General features: G+C 51.1%; 1 protein-coding gene across 1 annotated transcript in view; it reads right to left on the minus strand.

Moving 5' to 3' along the window:
* MYO5B (myosin VB) overlaps positions 1–17,514 on the minus strand; it is a 340,313-nt gene that overhangs the window by 131,183 nt on the left and 191,616 nt on the right. The window contains exons 5-7 of the mRNA XM_059409632.1: positions 11,823–11,979; positions 5,451–5,594; positions 4,038–4,119 (exon numbers count right to left, since the gene is read on the minus strand). Of these exons, the coding sequence (XP_059265615.1) occupies positions 4,038–4,119; positions 5,451–5,594; positions 11,823–11,979 (383 nt within the window). The remainder of the gene's footprint in view (positions 1–4,037; positions 4,120–5,450; positions 5,595–11,822; positions 11,980–17,514) is intronic.

Raw genomic sequence — 17,514 nt, forward strand, 5'->3', positions numbered from 1 at the left:
TCATTTGTTCTACTGAGTTGGGGCACCCCCTGAGCTCTTCAGGCACACGAAGAGATGAACCTTGAGATCCTCGTGTGTTTGATCTCACCTCCGGTTCGGCTCCTCTCAGTCAGGCCTCAGAGAGCACCTGGGACACAACTGGTGAGAAGTCCCAGGTCTGCCTGAGAATTCAGAGCCAACCCTCGCAGAGGGCAGTAACTCAATAAGACATGGCAGTATCCACGCAGCAGGCTTGGAGGTTGGCATTTAGGACAACAAGTGTACCTCATCGAGATTACCCCCCAAATCACATTTTCCACAAAATGCAAAACCTTTGTGTAAAACAACCCTGCCCAGTGTTTGGAATTTCTAAATTTATGGTGTTTGATTTTGACAAGATGCCAAAGCTGGACACTGGCTACTGTTCTTCTGTAAAGACGGTGAAATTATCTCCCTTGCATGTGTGTGGTCAAACTCACATCAGCTCAACAGGCTTCGATGCGATTTCACTGCCATGTCCAGTCTTCCTGTGACACCTTGAGCTGCCACTCTGACCCCTTACAAATGTCTTGGGTCTCTTTCCTTGCTCCATTCCGACTACCACTGTCTACATCTGACTTTCTGCACACACCTGTCGTCTGGGGACTGTCGCCAAAGACTAACCCAGTCTCCCCACTCCTGCCCCTTCAAATCCACTTTCACGCTGCTGGTAACTGATCGCACTGCACACGCATTTAAAGCCTTTTAGAAAACTCCCGCTCCCGCCCCAGTGCCCTCAAGCCAGAGGTCAAACACTCTAAAAGAACCTCCTGGGCTCTTTGTGAAGCAACCACAGGCTCCACATGTCCATCCAGACTCAGGGCTTGCCCGTCCTCTCACACGTCTTGTCCCTGATCCACCCCCTTCCTGACGGTCGTTCCTCAGCTCTACCCACCCACGGCCAATCTGGGTCCATGCTGAGCCCACCTACCTCTCCTTTCTGGTCTCTTCCATTTCCCACCACACATCCTCTGCTCCAAGCCATACTCCTCCACTGAGTATACACTGCCAGGCCCGCTAGGAAGTGGCCCAACTCAGACCCAAACCCTGCCCCACACAATCCAGGCTGGACCATCAGACTACACTGTCCACAGGCATGGAGAGCAGGGTATCAGCCATAGCTTACGAGGGAAAGCTTCCCGGAGAAGTAACCCAAACCCTGATGACTAAAGGCTCTTGTGTGGGAGAGGAAGGACTTCAGCCCCAGGCTTGCAGACAGCCCCAGAAAAGGCAAATGGTTATGGAGGGAGTCACAGCAGGTCTCTGTGGAGGGTGGTAAATTCAGCTCTTTTCTATGGAATCCCCCTGCGAGCTCTGGCACAGAACAGAGGAGTTTCAAAGGCTTAAGAAAAGCATCATTCTTCCTTTCACTCACCTTTCAAAGTACTTCCTTTGATGATTTTTGCAGGGGCATGTTAGGATGACTGAACATATTTATTCCTATTTTTCAGATGGGCAAACTGAGGAACATAGGGCTGGAAGGGATTACCCGGGCTCCCCCAGACTTTGGCCAGCCTGGGAGCCCATTACCTGACCACCCTAACGTGGAGATGGTTGTTTACTATAGGGCTTTCCCATAAACACAACCTAACTCGTTATCGAAATCTATCAGCTGACACATCAGAAAAATACGCAGGACACCAGACCTCTCCGCTGGAGGAAAGGGGGCATTTTCAGTGTCTACTGAGACCCTTTGTTGTCAAAAGCCAGGAGCCCCTTGCTGATGTTCTGACTCAGACTGACCGCCCACCTTCCCTGCTGCTAGTTCCCAACCTCGGGCCCCACAGGGGAACTTCCTCGGGCTGGGGCTCATCCCTGCAGGGCCCACCCGGGGCAATCACAGCTTCACTCTACTAAATGAATCCAATCGAGATGATCATCTCTCAGGCGTGCAATCAGCTCTGTCACTGTCACACTTCAGACCCTCATAAACAGGAGACAGTCCCCTGCCATCAGCTTAGTGGCCCCGGATCCAGGCTCTCCTTTCCAGCCCGTGAAGCCAGTGCTGACCGTCCCGTCCCAGAGCAACAGCTCTCCTCCAGTGTGGGCCTCCCCTTAGTTCACATTTCCAAGGAGAAATACTCCACAAAAGCCCCCAGTAACTGGCTCACCAGATAGACACCGAACCGTGTACAGCCCAGAGGAGGCGTGAGGCCAGTGCTTAGAGAGCAGGGGACCATCAGGGGCCCCGCCGCGGGCTGGTTCACCTGGGAGGCTACGCTCCAACTGTGCAAAGCAAGAAGGCTGTTCAGAAGACTCTCCACATACCCATGGAAGAGAAAAATAAAGAATTTATTCCTTACTACTTGAAGGCTCTATGTAAGGAAATAAAAAGCCCATTATACTTCTTTTTACCATGATTTATTTACACTTTGACCCATGATTCATGGGAGTATTGCTTTTTAAAATCTTCATCCTCAGGTCACTTTCATGCAACAGACCACCATCAACAGAGCAGAGGGAAGTATGGATGGAGTGTCCCTCCGCTCCCCCTCGCTGGGCCAAAGAGTCTCACAGGGACTTCTGCTCAGTTGAGGAGCATGTTCTAGCTGAAGGGAAGGGGGCAGGAGACAAGGCGGTCTGTCCACTAGGAACCCCTGGCTAGTCTTTCATTTACTTCGTGTTTCCAACCCCCAACTGTTATCGTGGAACTGTCAGGCTTCAGAGCTCACAGCCAAGGCATCCATGAGCTCACAACACGGCCTCCCCCTGAACCTGAGAGCTCATCAACGCAAAGGTCTGCATTCCTGGTCGCTTGTGGCCATAAACCAACACCCGAGCCTGAGCTGCCAGCTCCGGGAGGGACGCATCCAACAAGTCTTGTGCCCGTCCCTCCCAAGGAGTTTACAGCTTCACTGGGGGAGAGGCAGACTTGCAAACATGGAGTCCGGTTCAGCAGAAAAGCAGCGTAGCATGCCCTCCTGGGCTTCCTCCTCTGGTTCTCAATTTCCTTCCCCTGGGAACCTTCCACCCACCTCGGCTCTGCTTCCCTCAGCACAACCTTCCCACCCTGCATGGTCACGGGCCGTGAGCTCAGCGAAGGCAGGCCCCACAATCGGTACACTGAGCGCTCCATCCCCGGAACCTCACACCACGTCTGTAGGCGTCAATGCATGGACCAAGGACCCAGTGCTGACCCGCATGACCCAGGCACCAAATGTGGTAGGAATCCATAAGTAAAGCAGAGAGTTAGGAGGGCAGTTAGACCGAAGTTGGAACTACCTGGTGTGTGTCAGCCTTGAGGGGTATGGGCTGGGGCTGTCAGAGGTCGATCTGGCACTGGGCCCTGAAGACAGCTAGGATCTGGGCCGTGGACAGCCTCAGGGGTCGGTTTCTCTCACAGACACATAAGGGTCAACTGACCCCTGTCTAGACACCCAGATCTTCACACCATCGGCTACCACTGCAGCGTTCCCCCCCCGCCCGGGTGCCACCCAATGCCACCGTGCCCCACCAGCTATGGGGAGGTCTGCACACCCTGGGGCCTAATACTCAGCAGCCCCTTTCCCCCACCCCCTTGCCCCGGGCCAGCCATCCTCACCCTGCCCCAGCCGCTCACCCCCTCCTTCCCTTCAGCCCTGCCCCAGCCGCTCACCCCCTCCTTCCCTTCAGCTCTATCCTTGAGGAGGACTTACAACTCCCCGGCTACAATGACATGAGCTGCACTGGGTAAATCTCTAGATCCTCATGGTGGGACGGCCTTTTTATGCTGTCTGAAGTGTGATCATTTTTCAAAATAATGCATGGAAATTCTTATGTGCTCTGTAAAATACTATCCCGCCCCCCCCTTTCCCTCTCAAATGGTTTTCTGTGGCAAGCTGCCTGGGGACAATTGGCCAGAGTTTATCGATTGGGTACAGATGCTCAAAGAGGTCTGGACGGGGACATACTCGCATGGGAAGCAGAGCTGGGACAAGAACCCAGGACGGAGGGATCTGTGCAGAGCCCCTCCACCCCCGGGCAGTACCCCATGGCCACACAGCCCCTCCCCGAGGACAGGCACACCCACATTTGCATACTTAGCGCAAGCTCTTTGAATTCTGGAAGGCTGGCAGCAGCACAGAGCTGGTAGAAAATGTGGTAATTCCGCTCACCGTCCGCCTGCAGGAGGAAACAAGCCCAACAGCTTTAGGACAATGACCCCAGCGATCATCCCCTCACTCGCAGGGGATGACCGTGGTCAAGACTTGTGCCCACGTCTTCCCTCACAGCTCTGCCACCTTCAACGCCCACCCCCAGATGTTCCATTCACGGTTATGTTCCTTCTTCGAGCTTAAGGATTTCTAGCTCTCTCCTATTTTCTTCTTGTTCTCTGCTCTTCCACAGGGTGGGCTGCCAACTCCCACACACTCGTATGGATGTCCCTGCTCCCTGGCTCAGGCCGCATAGACTGTCATTGGCCTACGGTAGGCTCCCTGTCCTCTCTGGGAGGCTGGGAACTAAGTCAGAGCTCTGCCCTTGCCCATCAGGTCAGGCTGGGGCAGCCACGGAAGGTCCTAGACGGAGGGAGGACTCACAGCGGACACTCGGGCTTCACCAGCCTTAAACTGGCAGAGTGGTAGTGGGGAGGGGGGCGGGTGTGGTCAAAGAGTGGCGGGGGGCGGGGCTTTAGGAGGACTGGGCAAAGGAAGAGGAAGGCTTGAGGGGTGTTCAGCAAAGACTCTGGCCAGAGCCACAGGCAGCCCTGACCTCCACCCAGCACAACAGGCTGTTTGCTTTGCTGCTGTGAGATGAGGATTTGGGGCCGTCGAACCAAATTTGGGAGGTGGGGAGAGATCCTGAACAGAAAAACGGAAAAACAAAGCTGATTAAAAAATTCGTTAGATGTTTGTTAAGCATCAGCCTGCAGAGGGACGTCTCTGAGAAGCAGCTGAAGCTGTTCAGGATGTCCCCTCCACAGGCAGTTGAATGTAGGGGTGTGGGGCCACCTCAGACCGGGACGTGTGTCATCTCAAGTCGGGGACAGGACACTAAAAGGGGGCTGGGGGAGGACTGTTTTGGGGCTAAGTAGATGTCCTAGCAGTGAGCTTTCTTTTGTTTGTTTAAATAGGATCTACAAAGTAAGGAGGTTCCTGGGGAAGCTGAAGCCCACAACCTTCCCCTAAGACTCTCAAATCCACAAAGAACAGGACTATCTTGTCCCTGTGTCTCCGGTATCACGCACAGGGCTGGTATGTAACAGGCACTCATTAGGTTTGTTGACTGAATCTAAAAACAATACCAACTTCAAAACAATACCGAGCAGATTTCCAGGCCTGATGTCCATGGTCTTCACATGAATAGTTTTCGACATAAAGAGAGAAAAGCTAAAGGTCAAGTGTATCCTAAAAAGGAGATGCTCTCTCTGGGCATAGGGAGTGGGTGGGTCAGGGAGCAAGTGAGCAATCACTCCTGGGGAAAAAGTACACAAAGACCCAACTCCTGCCACTCACCTGGAAGACCACTCTGGACTTCTCCAGCAGGTAGGTCCTCATGTTGGCCCCAATGATGTGGTACCGCTTATCAAAGCCGATCTGAATATACTTTCCAAATCGGCTGCTGTTGTCATTGCGAGTGGTTTTGGCATTTCCGATGGCCTGCAGAGATCACACAAGAGGTATGCAAAACCAGGAAAGCTTGCTTGGTTTCTAGGTGGTGTGTGTGCGTGCGCAGCTCTCTCTCCTCTTCCTTACAAAGCCCCCCTCCGCTGCAGGGATGACAATGAGCAGAGCTAAACACAAAACTTCATTCCATGCCTCCTTTACTCCTAAGGATGGCCAGTGAGAGTAAGGAGCTGACTGGTGGACTCTTTCCAGTGATCCCACCTGGAATGTGCATGGTGATGGCTGCAGCTGGAGCAGTCACCTTGGGACCATGAAGAAAAGGTCTGGAGAATCACATGCTGACTGGCTTGAGCTTACCAAACCAATACCAGTCTTTGAGAGCTCTCAGCTTGAAGTGAGAAAGGCAAACTTTCCCGTGCTTTAATCAGATCTCCATGACGAAGCAGGAAAATGTCATTCCTAACTGATAAATGGTATTTCCGAGAAAGAGACCAAGATCCACACCAACCTCATCACTAGATCGTATCAGGAAGCCCTCACCCTCTGGATACCTTTTCTCATGCAGCTGCAGGGGCACAGTTCAAAACACCTGATGAGAATTTAAAAAGTAAGGGACTAAATGGCTTGGCACGATTATTCACTTTCTACAAAGCATCGCATTGCTAATGGATCGGTAATGAATATATTACCATTTTAACTTTAATCCATTTCACACGTTTACATTTTTAGGTGGTTGAAACGCTTGAAAAAGTTGTCTATGAAATTTGAGGGACGGAGAGGCTGAAAGAAGATCCAAACCCAGACTGTGCCTCCGCCCCTTCTCAGCCGGATCCAAGCCACAGAGCCACTAGTGCCTCCCGGTGTTCCAAAACTACACAAGCTCAGCTGGGATCTGTTGTAACAAGGCAAACAGGGCAGCTGAAAGCAAATCCTTGCTTAAAGATCCCAATAACACATCCTCACGAAAATGCCCCATTCCCATTCTTGAGATGAGTCCGGCGAGGCCGTGAGTCATGCAGCTGCTCGCTCACAGAAACCCAAGCCTAGCTCTGCACTACAGAACGCGTCCGGTCTGAGGGCACCTGCACTCTACACACCCACCTCCCATCCAGGTCCCCCTGGTGTGATGGCCCGAACATTTGCCAAAAATCCAACCTTAATTTAATCAAGCTTCTGAATGTTACAGCCCTTTTACAGGAAACACAGAGGACAAAGGAACACGTTAATCAGCATCAGGAAGATACAACCGGCAAAGTCTGGTTTGTGGAACATTCTCAAAGACCATCTAGTTTCAACGAATACAATTCAATGCAAAAATTTCAAAATATTCAAACTCCATAATTCGTAAAATGGCAACAAGAGCCTTTACCAAACCTGACACCACTCCTTGTGATGGCTTAGGGGAAAGCTTGCCCAGGGTCTAGAGATCACAGTTGATCTAGAGAGGTCTAACTTCCTTACCTCACTAGGTTGCTTTGAGAAGTGACAGATCTAGAAGTACTTTAAAAATATGTAATGGCACCCATGAAGAGAAGAGGTTATTATGACCCAACCCATCAACTCTACCCTAGGACTCCTAAATCCTGTGTGTGAAGGACACATGGGCAGTTCTGCATCTTTTAAACGCTTGCTAGATTTTTTCTGATTTCCCACGGACTCAGGAAATGTCTTGATGAGTTATCATAGATGAGAAAAGAAAAACAGGTTTTAACCTTGAGTCCCACAGACCAGGGAAAAAAGCAGACATAACCGAAGTGGTTACAACATGGAAAATGAGCAAATGGTATAAACAGGAAATTCATGGCAGACACTCACAAGATCAAGTGCTGAGAAAAGGTAACCTCACTGGACTCTGGAGAACAGCAAACTCAAATGGGGAGGGGCCAGGACTAGGAACTCGGACACGACAAAACGAGGAGAATGTGAGGAAAGGGAACTCTCCCATGTTGCTGGTTCAAATGGGAACTGGAACCACTGTTCTGAGAAGTCACTGGACCTATCTAGTAAAACGGAACACACATGCACCTCCCAGTTCAGCAAGTCTACTACTAATATGTAGATATTACCTGGAAAAACATGTAGTGCACACGTGAGTAAGCACAGAAATCTCTGGCACAGGTTGTAATTACTAATAAAAAAAATTCATCCTCAATGCCCACTAGTAAGGGAATGCATAACATGTAGTGGATTCACACCACGGGACATTATAAAGCCGGTATAGGCAAACTAGAGCATGATTCGTGGATAAATTTATAAGATGTTGAGGGAGAGTTGCAAAATGACAAAATCCACTACCATTCACACAGTACATAAGAGAACCACCTTCTGTTGTTCATGCACGTGCACAAACATAGGAAGAACAAATGGAGTAGTTTCCATAGAGCGAGGATTATACAACAACGAAGGACGTATCAACGTGTGGAGGTGCAGAGCAGGGAGCAGTTACCCACGGCCGGCAGAGCGAGCGGCTTGGAGGGGTGTAAGCTGACAAGGGTCTTAAAGGGGGAGTCGAGTTTTGCTAGTGGGGAGGAGGAGGGGTTCCAGTTACGGCCCTGGCCTGGCTCAAGTGTGCACGTGCGGAGCGGCGAGAGTGTGCTGCACGTGAGATAAGAGACGTGCTGCGTGAGTGAGTGTGGGCACAGACGCTTACATGAACCAGCTGCAGGCCTGGTTTCTTTAGCTCAAAAGGAAAAACCTTAAATCCCCGAATTACATAGTAACTGGTCTTAGTTTAGATGATTTTTGCTCACTGTACCCTCACAGTCTCCTCCTTCTCCCGGGATGGGGGCATTCTCTGGCTCCTTGTGTGGTGTAGGCGCTGGGCACCCCAAGAAGCCACGTGACCCCTCCAACCTGGGCTTGGTTCTGCCTCTGCTCTAACAGTCTCTCAGCCAGCGCAGACTCGTGAACAAACCACTCCCGGATGCCGGCAAGCTCACACGGAGCAGGGTCAGAGACCTCTGGCGTCGGGAATGAATCATCCCAACCCACCCTCAAGTCGCCTTTCATTCAAGCCACTGTCACTTCGTGCAGCTCACTGGGGATTCCGTTTCCTTGGACCGTCCTCGACGGTCTCCCTGGGAGGCGGCTGCGGAAAGGAGGAGATGGCGCGGGAGCACGGCGGACTGCTTGGTCGGGACGGGAGCCGGGTCATCAGGAACTGGCTGGCCCCCGGGGAAGATCTGCCTGGTGTTGCCTCCAACCTTCTGAGGAGCCACAGAGCTGACTGGGCTTCCTGACACACGGGCCCGCCTAGACCCCCAAGTTGTGAAGAGGCAGACTTTGGCGCTGCAGAAGCTGCTCTTACTCGGCCCAGAAACACTTTCTGACCCGCCCAGAGTTCTTCTTGGCTATAATGCTTCCTTGCCATGTTTCTGTCAAGACTTCTCTCAAAGAGATCACTTAAAAACTCAAGGGACAATCTCCATGATGACCAGATTCCATCATCTGACAGAAGGAGCCCTACGGAATTACCCACAGAGTTTCCAAAGTAGCGCCTTGCCACAAGGCAGAAATTGAATGTCGTGAGCCCAAACCACTGCACCGTTCCTTTACGTGACATCAGGCTCAAGGAGGCTGCTCCGTGCACACACTCCTCCTCTAGACCTTAGCAACAGAACCACGTCTTGCATGTTTTGGGGTGTCGTTTTGCTTCCCCACCTCTCCCATGCCAAAGGACCCTGAATCCCCAGCAGTGCACCAGTCCATTCACGATGTAAGAGCTACTGAACATGTTAGGTTGTTTTAGACAGACTCCATCATTTGAAAACCACCCCCAAAGCAGGGACTCATAGGCTTGCATGCCATTGTCCAGTGGCCTTGTTCACACCAGCCAAGAGGTGGAAACCCAAGCAGTTCATGCACAGAGGGATGGATTAACAAAACGTGTTTTTATCCACACAACAAAGTATCATCCAACCATAATAAGGAAGGGGACACTCCTACATTCTGTAATACACATGAACTTTGAAAACATTAAGCCAGACACAAAAGAACAAATACTGTATGATTCCATGTATATGAAGTGCCTAGAACAGGCAAATTCTTGGAGACGGAGAGTAGAATAGAGGTTACCAGGGCCTGGCGGGGAAGAACAGGGTTATTCTTTAATGGGTACAGTTTGGGATGATTAAGGAGCTCTAGAAATGGATGATGGTGATGGTTGCCCAACGCTACGAATGTCCTTAAGACCCTTCAATTGTTCATTTAAAATAGTGAAAGGGTAAATTTTATGTATGTTTAACCACAATAAATCAATTAAAAAATCCTCTTGTGTCTCATACATGTTTAATAATGGGGTGATCTTTCATTAAATTCTCATCTCGACTTAAATTACTTTGTCCAGGCACCGGAGATGTAACAGATTTCTTCCCTTCTCTGTTTTGCCCGGAAAAATTACCTTCTTTATTTCTTAAAAGAGGCAGCACTCTGGGTCTTTGAAACATTACCTTTAAAATGTCCTGAGTTTTGAAACTCAGGGGCAAAGGAGAAGCTGAGAGCCTGTTTGACTCCCATTTGAGATGAAACACGATGCTGATCACAGAGCACAATCTTAACTGCCTCCGTTTAGGTGCATGGATGGTCTCGGGCAGGCCAGGCCATGGTCCACCATTACATTCTGAATTGAGGCTACGGCCAGGCCCCAACCTTGGGCTTAGAATAAATGCTATGAACAAATGGGCTACTAACTAGTTGCAGGTCTGACAATATTAATATGTTTGCTGCTAAGAAGGCAGTTCATAAAAATCCTCAATGATACGGAGAAAAGGCTTATAATATTCGGTGAAAAGCCTGTTAAGAAACAGACCCAAATGTGCAACAATTATCAGTAGGCTGTAGAAAGACAAACTGCGGGTACCCTACCCAGACCTCCTAAATCAGCAACTCTGGGGGGACTGGGGCCCTACCGTCTGGTTTAACAAGACCTCCAGGTGACTTATATGCACTTGAGTTTAAGAACCATTATAAGATAATAAAAGTCTTCTTGCTCCTATCTTTTCGGTAAAAATGCCTCCAACTCTACTAACCGTTCTCCAATCCAGGTAAGAATTCCATAGAATTCCAAGTTTCCATGAACTTGCTTTTGTTGAATTGTTAATGATTATGTTATGTCCTGTTAGTCAACAGAGAATCAAAGTTCTCCAGATAATCCAACTGTGTAGGCAGATTACACCCACAAAAAACAATGAATTCCTAGGAATTGAGGCTCAGTCTTTAGTTAAGCACTTGGTAAAGGAAGGGGGTGGGGCGAGAGAGTGATCTAGGAAGGTCCCGGCAAGTTCTCGTTTCCCTCAGCTCCAAAACGACCTGAAAGACTAATCACCTTGGCGACTTGGGTCTTAAATGACCTGGTTCAAGGCACTGCAGAGAATCTGATACTATCTTGGCAGCTTTTGGCCTCAACTCAATCTCTTCTTCCTAAAACAAGGAGCAGCCCTGGGCTGCCGGGGGTCCCACCAGACTGTAACCCAGACAATAACCAAGGGCCTCTACTTCAGAGGCAGGAAATCAAAGCTGGCCCAGGGACCCGCATACCCATTTAGATTTACTTTATCAGAATTAAGTTTTTATGGAGGAAAGAGAGAGAAAGAGAGAAATGGAGTTCCAACCCTGACACTGGGGAGTTACAGCAAGACTGAAGTTTTAGGAAACGTCTCTGGCCTTGTACCTGTGCTGACTGCTCTGGGGCTGGGGCGTGGAGGAGCGACAGAAGGCCCCGGCCATTCATGCCGTCTAGATAACTGCTTCCCGAGGATCAGCAGGCTCCCTGCTGTCACAGAGCTCTTGGCTCTACCTTTCCCCCCACCTGGCCTCCCGCGCCCATGCGCACGGCCCTCCTGATCCAGCGGGCCTTCAAAGTCCCGGATGGTTGGGGGGAAGCAGGGACCTGCTGACACACGATGGCTGGTGACAGGGGAGGGAACAGCTACAGAGGCGGAGGCAGGATGGAAGGATGCTCACTCGAGCATCTGCAGAGTCTGGGGACAAGGCTGGCATGAAGAGGACACTCCACTCGGTACTAGGGACCTGAAGGAGGCTGCCAGGAGAGATCACCTCCCAAATAGGTGCTCTCAGGGGCACCCGTGGCGTTCTTTCCTTACTGGGAGACAAGGGGCTCTGCAAGAACGGCAGGAAAGAGGACCCCGTGAGCTGCTTCCACGGACTCTGGCGGGCGACCGCATGAGGCGGGTCACCCGGCTGTCTGGCTGCCGGACAAAGAAGCTCCAGCCAGAAAGGCCAAGTGTGTTTGGAAGGCTTTACCTCCATGATGGGGCTGGACGCCAGGACCTTCTCTTCGATGTTGGTGTCACTGGCTGAGCCACCCACCGTGGCGAAATAGCGCATGGCGTACTTGGCTGACACGGTCTTGCCGGCTCCCGACTCGCCGCTGACTATGATGGACTGGTTCTTCTCATCTCTGGAAGGGAAAAAGCTCCGGTCAGTGGCTGGCTGTGGAAGGGCTCTGTTGCCTTCCATGGACTCTGTGGACAAGGGCCTGAGCTTGATCAAGATCATCTCATCTTCTCTGAAGGAAAAATACGAGGCACAGCGTTAAGACAGTCTGCCCTCCCTCCCATGCTTGCGTAAGATCCCCAAGCAGGAGAAAGGAGAGTTCAGAGAAGGGCTTACAAAAGGCACACGTCCTTCCTAAGGGCCCTCGGCAAGGGGCATGGGGCCAGCTGGTCACACCCGCACTTCCTCTGGGGAGGCAGTACCCCCTCAGCCGTTCCTTTATGTGCGCGCGCGCACATCCTGAGAAGTCACACACATGCCTTTGCAGGTACACAGTCTCACTTATGATTCTGTGGTGTGCCCAGCCAGGGCCACCGTGTGAGTTACAACTTTCCAAAAACAAGGATCTTTTCCTCTCGTGTTTCAGCCCAGCATGCCAGCAGATAGTTTCAAATTTCTTGCTCATATGTATATCTCCTAAAAGGCATGCTATTAACCACCAGAGTGATCTTGCTTCAAGTTTATCAGAATTAGATAAAACAGCTATCAATTGCAGTGAGAAGGATTTCAGTAAGACTAAATGGAAGGCAGAAAGAAGATCCTCTCTACCAGATAAAAATGCATCTATATTTATCCCTTTAAAATAGACAGAAGGACAGGCAGGTAATGCAGAGAGCAGCCTATCAGATCTCTAAGGAACGTGCGTGTTCAAGCATGGGGCGAGAACACATGTGGGGGGGCACAGGTTTGGCTAACGAATCGCTCCTAAGGGCTATAGTCAGCCACCTACATCCAGCTCACAGATCCACTGCCGGGAAGGCAGGCCCTCTGTTCTCATCTCCAGTCCTTCTAACAGTGCAGGGACTAACCAGCACCCCCTCCCAGATAAGAAAGCTTCGGAGCATGGAGGTGGGTTTATGACATAGCCCTCCTGGCCCCAGCCCACTACTACTTACACCAGCTCCTGGGGCTTCCTGGACAGAGCAGGCCAGAGCATAATGAACAGAGAAGCCACCACTGGCCGCCTGCCCCACCCTATAATCACCAACACAGGTAGACTGTGGCTTATCAGCACAGGGGAAGGAATGTTGGCCCTGCTTCTGATCTGGGCTGACAGCCAAGACGTAGGAAAGCAGTGTGATGACACTGATGTCAACTAGGCAAGGACCAGAAAGATAGAGAGATCCGGGCTGGGAGTGGGAGCACCGGGCAGAGTCCGCTGGGGTAGCAGGGCTGAAGAACCCCTAACCGAGAGCCACTGTTCAATGTCAGCAAAGGCACTGTGGTCTTAGCTCACACAAACCATTGTCACCAGCTGGGGAGGGATCAGAATAAACACAGGGGGCTAGTTCCCCATTGAAGATGGGGAAAACACAACGGATCTTCCCAACTGGCTCCACAACCAGTTACCCAAGAACAAAGGCAAATCCTGCCTAGTATCTGGAAGAGTAAGAAGTGGCTTTCTGAGACCCCTTGTTGTTCCAAAAGCCTGTGGACAATGCTTGCATTTCCCAGGTTCACTCGTTTTCATTGTATACATCCACCAGACCATGGAGATCGTGACAGGTGTCACCTCTCAATACTTCATAATCAACTCTCTAGAAAACAGCTCAGAAGCACAGCCCTCCTGAATGACTCAGAGTAACCAGCTGGACCTCCAGCTCTGGACTGTAGACTTCCGAAACAGACCTGCGCCGGATGCCAGCTTCAGAACGCACCCGTAACCACAATAAAGAGAAGTGAATTGCAGGAGCCGCACCCCCAGGTCTGAAGTTTGGCTGCAGGCCCCTACATTCTACCTAAAATCAATCAATAATGAGCACAGCCTGCATCTGTGCCTTACTCCTCAGCAGAGGGTCACATCGAAAGCAAAAGTAGAGACTGTCCAAGGAATTCAAGCAGGCTCTGTGGCAGTACCACAGGGATGCTAGGGGAGTATGAACGGGAGCGGCGGGGGCCAGGGGTGAGCACTGTTCAGTTCCCTGCGGCAGCAGTGCGCATGGCAGACTGGCCTAGGCGAACACAGCTGGCACAAATAAGAAGACACAGACCCAGGACACGGGTCACTTTTCACCTGCAGCGTCAAGATGGGAACTGCCCTGTGCATCACTGGGAAGGGACTGCAGAAAGGTCAGGCACTGCGCTCCGGAAGGAGAGCAGCTCCTGCAGGAGGCAGCGAAGTCTGAGGAGAAGCAGGCCATTCTCAGGCAAGCGGTCAGGAATTCAAGAAGCGGGGCTGGCTGACAGGGCAACATGTCAGGAACTCAAAAGACAGAGTCAAGGCGGGGAAACGAGACGGGCAGGATGCAGAGGCAAATTCTGATGCTCTGATGAAAATGCATGCACGTGGCCGAGATACTACAAGAGTTATAAATCTCCCCAAGTTTTAACAAGTCTTTACATTCAAGGCTGTTGAGCCTGAGGAAGTGCAGGCAATGGCCAGGAGCGCTAACTGCGGCCTAATTTGATGGCTATTAGAGGTGATGTTGACATGTAGGATAAAGTCAGGTAAATTTACCTCTTCTCAGACCAACAAGTACCTTCTGACACCTTCCCTGACTTTGACAATTCTCAAATATTTTTAACTGGAGAACTTTATGTAGCTTCCCCGCACTTCTGCATACACGGGCCCCTCCCATCCCTAATCCACTGGCTGGCTAGGGGAACAAAGGGTACAGTACACACATACACTGTTTGGTCACAGCCTGTAAGCTGGCATGAGGGATAATGGACAGCAGCACTCCCTTGTTCTATGTATATTAGCTTTGCTTCCAACTCAAATACCTGGCAACCAGAACATGGGCATTAAAAACAAACTGGGACCTCATCAGCAGTAATTAGCTAGCTGACATTGGCCAAGGTCACTCACTAATTTGACCCTTGATTATCTCAGCGCAGTCCCTCTTGAGTAGGAGGCTCAACTATGCTCCTGTTTTGTTTTTGTGGCCACCCTGAGGTAGGCACCCAGGCCTCTGATACATCCCCCTACTCCGGCCTGATTGCGCAAGCTAGCTCGCATCAGGTTTCTCCCACTCAAAACAGCAAAAAGCTTATTGTTTATTGAATCAAGTCCGGGCCCCTTCGTTGAGCATTTGCAACCCTCTTCAACGTAGGCCCCAACACAAACCTCTCACAAGGGTGGCAGATGGTGCTACAGATAAAACACTGGGCTTTGGGGCACCTGGGTGGTTCAGTGGGTTAAAGCCTCTGCCTTCGGCTCAGGTCATGATCCCGGGGTCCTGGAGTAGAGCCCCACATCTGGCTCTCTGCTCTGCGGGAAGCCTGCTTCCTCCTTTCTCTCTGCCTGCCTCTCTGCCTGCTTATGATCTCTGTCAAATAAATAAATAAAATCTTAAAAAATTTTTTTGTTTAAAAAAAAAAACCAATACACTGGGCTTTTAGTCTAAGGATCTGGCCTGAGCCTGGTTCTGCGATCCGTGGGCTCTTGAAAACCTCACACCACGCTGCAGAGCACACGCCCACCTCCCCGACTCACCGCAGGAGATGCTCTCTATACCTTCCGTGGGATGACGGTACTGGAGTTCAGCCCAACAGGACTGCCCGTCAGTCTCTAAAATCGCACGCTTTCCCAGCCCTGCCATGTGTGCTTTCCCTCTACTGACCTCACCTCCACCATGGACCTCATCTCCTAAAACCCTGCTCCACGCGAAGCCCACTCCGTCATGCGTCAGGCAGCCTGGCAGGCCGGTACTCCCCCATCTTCTAAAGCCCACATCGTTGGCTTGGTAGCCTTTTTAAGACACTATTGCTTTCCATCTTATACTGATATCAGTCCTGGTCATTTTACCATGTGACTTTGGGTCATTTCTTTCTTCTGGGTCTCTTTCATTACTTCTAGAAGTCAGGCTGTGACTTGGGACCCCCCAAGGAATGTCCTCCATCTCGGACACGGGAGGATTCCCAACCCCAAAGTCCTCATAGAAAATATGAGTGGGGGAAAGCTCTCTGTTTCAAATTCTGGTTATTTGGGGCTGGTTTGGGGTTAGATGTTTTTAAGTAAGGAATTCTACCCAATATCCTTCAAAGCCATATCCCATATACGGCTCTGTCCAGTCAGCCCAATGACAGGCAGGACTTAGCTGGCAACGTGGACCAATCCACTTTTCAGTGAATTGTTTCCTCTTAAGTCCAGCAGAATTCTCTTCAGAAAAAGAAAACAATGGCCAAAGGCTTTCATATCCAGCTGTTACTCAGGTGCCAGCTGTCTTTCAGGAAAGTCTGCATTACCCCCAACAGGAAAAGCCCCTCAAAGGCCTGTACCTCGGGCAAGAGCACAGGTTCCTAAGCCTCTAGCCATCCTCCAGCATCCGGGAAGAATGATGACAACCACGAGACAACCAGCCAACACACACACACACACGTGCACACACGCACACACACACACGCATGCACACATGCACACGGCTGCTCCTCCATCTCACACCGGACCCCCTCCTCTGCTAGCCAAGAGGCAGAACGATTGCTAAACCACCTCTTGCAAACATTCCCCACTGAACCCCCACAGGGCTTTCTGCTCCTTGAGCAAGGTGATCCCCAGCCCCTCTCCATTTGGAGCCCCCCAACAGTCCCCAGGAAGGACAGTGGAGGCAAATGGCTGTTAAGGCACTGGAGGCTGCTCCACTAAAGGAAAGCCCTGCTGATCAGCCAGACACTGTGGGAACTTCAAGAAACCCTGCTGAAATGTTGTCTTATTTGGGTTTCCTGCAGAGAATGACTGGTCCCCTGTGGCCTCCCAATCAGCAACGTCACACAGAATGCTGTTCCAGGTGAAGATGCCGTTCTGTTCCAGGTGACCCTGATGGAGAGAAGCCCCAGAACAGCTCCAGAGCAACCAGCCCAGCTGTGGCAGGCAATCCCAGGTGCCCCACCCGTGGACCTGTGTGGCACCTCTGTCCTCACACTTGCCCTGTGTTCTAGCAGCCACAGTCCACTCACACACTAGTCACTGAACTGAGGGCCCATGGAGGGCAAGCATTCACTTTAACCTTGAATCCCCAGAGCCTCTCTGTCCCTGTCCCTCCTAGAGAGCCTTCTCCATGTAAGGGGCACCAGCCTCCCCTCGTGATGATAGCCACACACCTCGGAATCATTGTCCCTCACTTTCCTCCAAGCTCCACATTAACAAGTCCTATCGCATTATCTGCCAATGCAGACTGTCCCCTTCTCTGTACACCTGGCCATCACCACCGGGGACGTGTGTGACAAGGTCTGCCTTCTGACGTCCATGCCCGCCTCCCCTAGCACGCCCTCCTCACGTGATGTCCTGTACGGGAATACTGGCTCACGTCTCTCCTGGCCCTTCAGCCCTCCGGTGCTACCCTCTGCCCTCAGAGAGCCCAGCTCTGCTGTGTTCAAGGCCCAGCTTTATCGCAGTCACTCTGTTTGCTACATTCAAACCACAGAGGGCTTCCTTATCCCCTCCTGCTGTATAGTTGCCTGAAGATTTTCTAGCTCAAACTTCCTTTTATTTGACTTCACA

The sequence above is a fragment of the Mustela nigripes genome, chromosome 8 (genome assembly GCF_022355385.1).
Source record: "Mustela nigripes isolate SB6536 chromosome 8, MUSNIG.SB6536, whole genome shotgun sequence".
NCBI lineage: Eukaryota > Metazoa > Chordata > Mammalia > Carnivora > Mustelidae > Mustela > Mustela nigripes.